This window comes from Limulus polyphemus, unplaced genomic scaffold (assembly GCF_000517525.1).
Source record: "Limulus polyphemus unplaced genomic scaffold, Limulus_polyphemus-2.1.2 Scaffold4262, whole genome shotgun sequence".
Taxonomy (NCBI): Eukaryota; Metazoa; Arthropoda; class Merostomata; order Xiphosura; family Limulidae; genus Limulus; species Limulus polyphemus.
The window spans coordinates 8,458-11,130 of NW_013669872.1; the positions used below are offsets into that span (position 1 = coordinate 8,458).

Sequence of the window (2,673 nt, forward strand, 5' to 3'; positions counted from 1 at the left end):
GTCTAATGTCTGTTTAAAACTACGGTAATCTGATGGTCTAGTTTTCCCAAACTAACTATACCTTTAGCTGTTTTCATATATATATTACAATAATAAATTATATCGAGAGTGAAAAAAACAACTAATTACGTCACTTCCGGTCTTGAACAACCTCTTTTTTTTTTAACTAATATTGTATTATAATGCTTTACCTTAAGGCGATTTATGTTTCGAGGTTCAAAAGGGGCATGTCTGCATTTTCAAGGAAATTAAAACTTTCAGATTTAAAAAAATTAGAAGTGAGCTTCTAAAGAAAACTATCATTTTAGTTCCTTCTCTAACGAAACACGTTTTACACTTTACCCCCACATAATCGCTTGTAATTCTGCATTATCTAATAATGTTTGTAAACAGTCTTAAGACTAGAAACAGCCAATCAAATAAAATCCACACTTAAAGTTGTCAAAAAAAAAAGTCTACCAAACGTCATCACTTCCCTAACTTTATTTAATGGCTCACTCTTTACTAAAATAGCCATAAGCCTGAAAAGACGAAAGCAAAACGTATGCAAGCCACAGAAATACGAGGACAATAGATGATCCTATAGCTGTGACTTTCGGTCCGCCAAGTTCGGCTCTTCCGAATACTTCCGAATGTCGTCGGAGCATGAGCACGAGGTGACACAATACGGCTGTTGCACTATAAACCCCTACGCTGAAACTTAGTGAGTCCGCTGATACTCTGAACGTTGTTCCCTGAAAATAAAAATAATACAAAATAGAGTGCTCATTTTTTGTTCATTATGTGGATGAAAGAAAAATGGTCCTTTTTAATTAAATCAAGTCAGGGGTCAGTTCTTGGGCAAGCTTGCGACGATAAAAATCGAATTTCAATACTCGTAGTAGGCAGAGCACAGATAGCCCACGTGTAGATGTGTGCTTAATTAACAATCAAAGCCAAACCACCTCAGGAAAACAGACTTTGAACGTGTTCATGAAGACTCCTAAAGATAGTAAGTATTGCTTTGTTTACTATTAATCTCTAACCTAACGACAGCGTTATTTTAATGGAAACAATTCAATAATTTATCTATTTTAAAACTGCAATTTCGAAGATATGTTAATAATTTAAAAGCTGGTTTAATAAAGAGGTGATTTTGTTTTTAAATGTTTTGCGTCACATTAAATGGTAAAATGGAAATGACAAATGATATAATATTATTACCCCAGAAAAATTACTGTGGAGCTATTCTCTATAGTATAATTGTTTTTGTACTTTGGTTTCCATGGTATCGACTTAAACTTGAAAGATGTGTTCGAAAGTCATTGTCCCAGCTGGATCGATGAAAGTTGATAATAACAAAAACCGCTAGTTATGTTGTAAGTTTTGTTAGCTAATGTCTGATATTAGACTGTTTCTTGTAGACAAGAAAGCCGAAAAGGCCAGGTGGATTACAATGGCAGTAAAATTAGTCTCATTGTGGTACTTCATTGCACCTGCTAACCCTAAAGGACTCATCACCATCTTCGGTGATATGTTATTGGTTAATATAAAGTTCTATAAATCAAGACACAATCCTTACCTTATAGTTCCAATAGATGGCAGCAGTGAGCCAAGGTAGGCCTAGCCCTAAGAACACGTTTACAGAGTTGCTTCCGTTGACGTTACCAATGGCATTATCTGCATACGTTTCTTGCTGGGCGGCAATTCTGGAGGCAAATAGGTCTGGTAGTGAGGTTCCAAAAGCGACAAAAGTAATAGCCGTAACCGCGTCTTTTAGGCCTACCAAGCATCCAAAAATACTTGCCATGTCGCCTACTATAGTGGTCAAAATGCCAATCACGATTAACGAGACAAAAAATGTAGGCCACCCACCAAGTATCGAAGTAGGTGGTAAAAAGGCAAAGGCTAACTGGAAAAAACAAAAGTCAATACATATAGCATAAGTTAAATATTAATAATGATACTACACTGATAAATATGTATTTATAGTAAAGCAGCTGAGGTTACTTGTCGCTGTCCCTGACTTTGAAGGCCTCAGTAGGGTGTGGTGGGGGGTAAACACAGAAACTGTAAGTTCAACAATTTCAATATAAACCAAGCATCTACTAAGTTAAAATTGTATCTTAAAAAAAAAACGACGATAAATCAAGTTTTCCTAAATCTAAACATTTCGAAGTAAGATACTAATATAAATTAAAAGCTCACTAGTAGTGGCAGTATTGTAATGTTATGTGTGTAACGATGATAAGGGTGCAATTTTAGGTCTACCTAAAGCTGGCCCCAGTGTAAGCCTTACTTTAAAACAGTTGTGTTTTTCCGATTCTTGCAATGGTCATACTTGCATAGCCCATCGTTAGCATTGCGTTTCAACAGAGACAATCTTATACCGAGCACATCTTTCAGAAAAATGTTACTTTAATTTGGATTTGTACGATACGAACTTTCTAGAACAGCAGTTTGGAAACTATGGGGCGTGTCTCCCTTAGAGAGGTGAGGGAGTGCGAAAGGGGAAGCACCAGATGCATGTCAGTTTTTGTTCTTGTTGTTTTAAGAAAGGCTTGGTGATTAAAAAAGTCGTTAGAAAATAATCCAAACAGAAAGAGACAGATCTAGTGTACAAAATTTACTATAAAATGTAGATCTTCCAGTGTACAAGTTTGCTGTAAAACATAGATTTAGTTTGATCTTCCA

At 35.8% G+C, this 2,673-nt stretch overlaps 1 protein-coding gene across 1 annotated transcript in view; it reads right to left on the minus strand.

The window, feature by feature from the left end:
- Positions 1 to 328: 328 nt before the first annotated feature.
- Positions 329 to 2,673, minus strand: part of LOC106470875 (sodium/calcium exchanger 1-like) — a 22,853-nt gene continuing 20,508 nt past the window's right edge. Inside the window, exons 8-9 of the mRNA XM_013931451.2 lie at positions 1,562 to 1,887; positions 329 to 734 (exon numbers count right to left, since the gene is read on the minus strand). Coding sequence (XP_013786905.2) covers positions 495 to 734; positions 1,562 to 1,887 — 566 coding nt within the window. The 3' untranslated portion in view covers positions 329 to 494. The remainder of the gene's footprint in view (positions 735 to 1,561; positions 1,888 to 2,673) is intronic.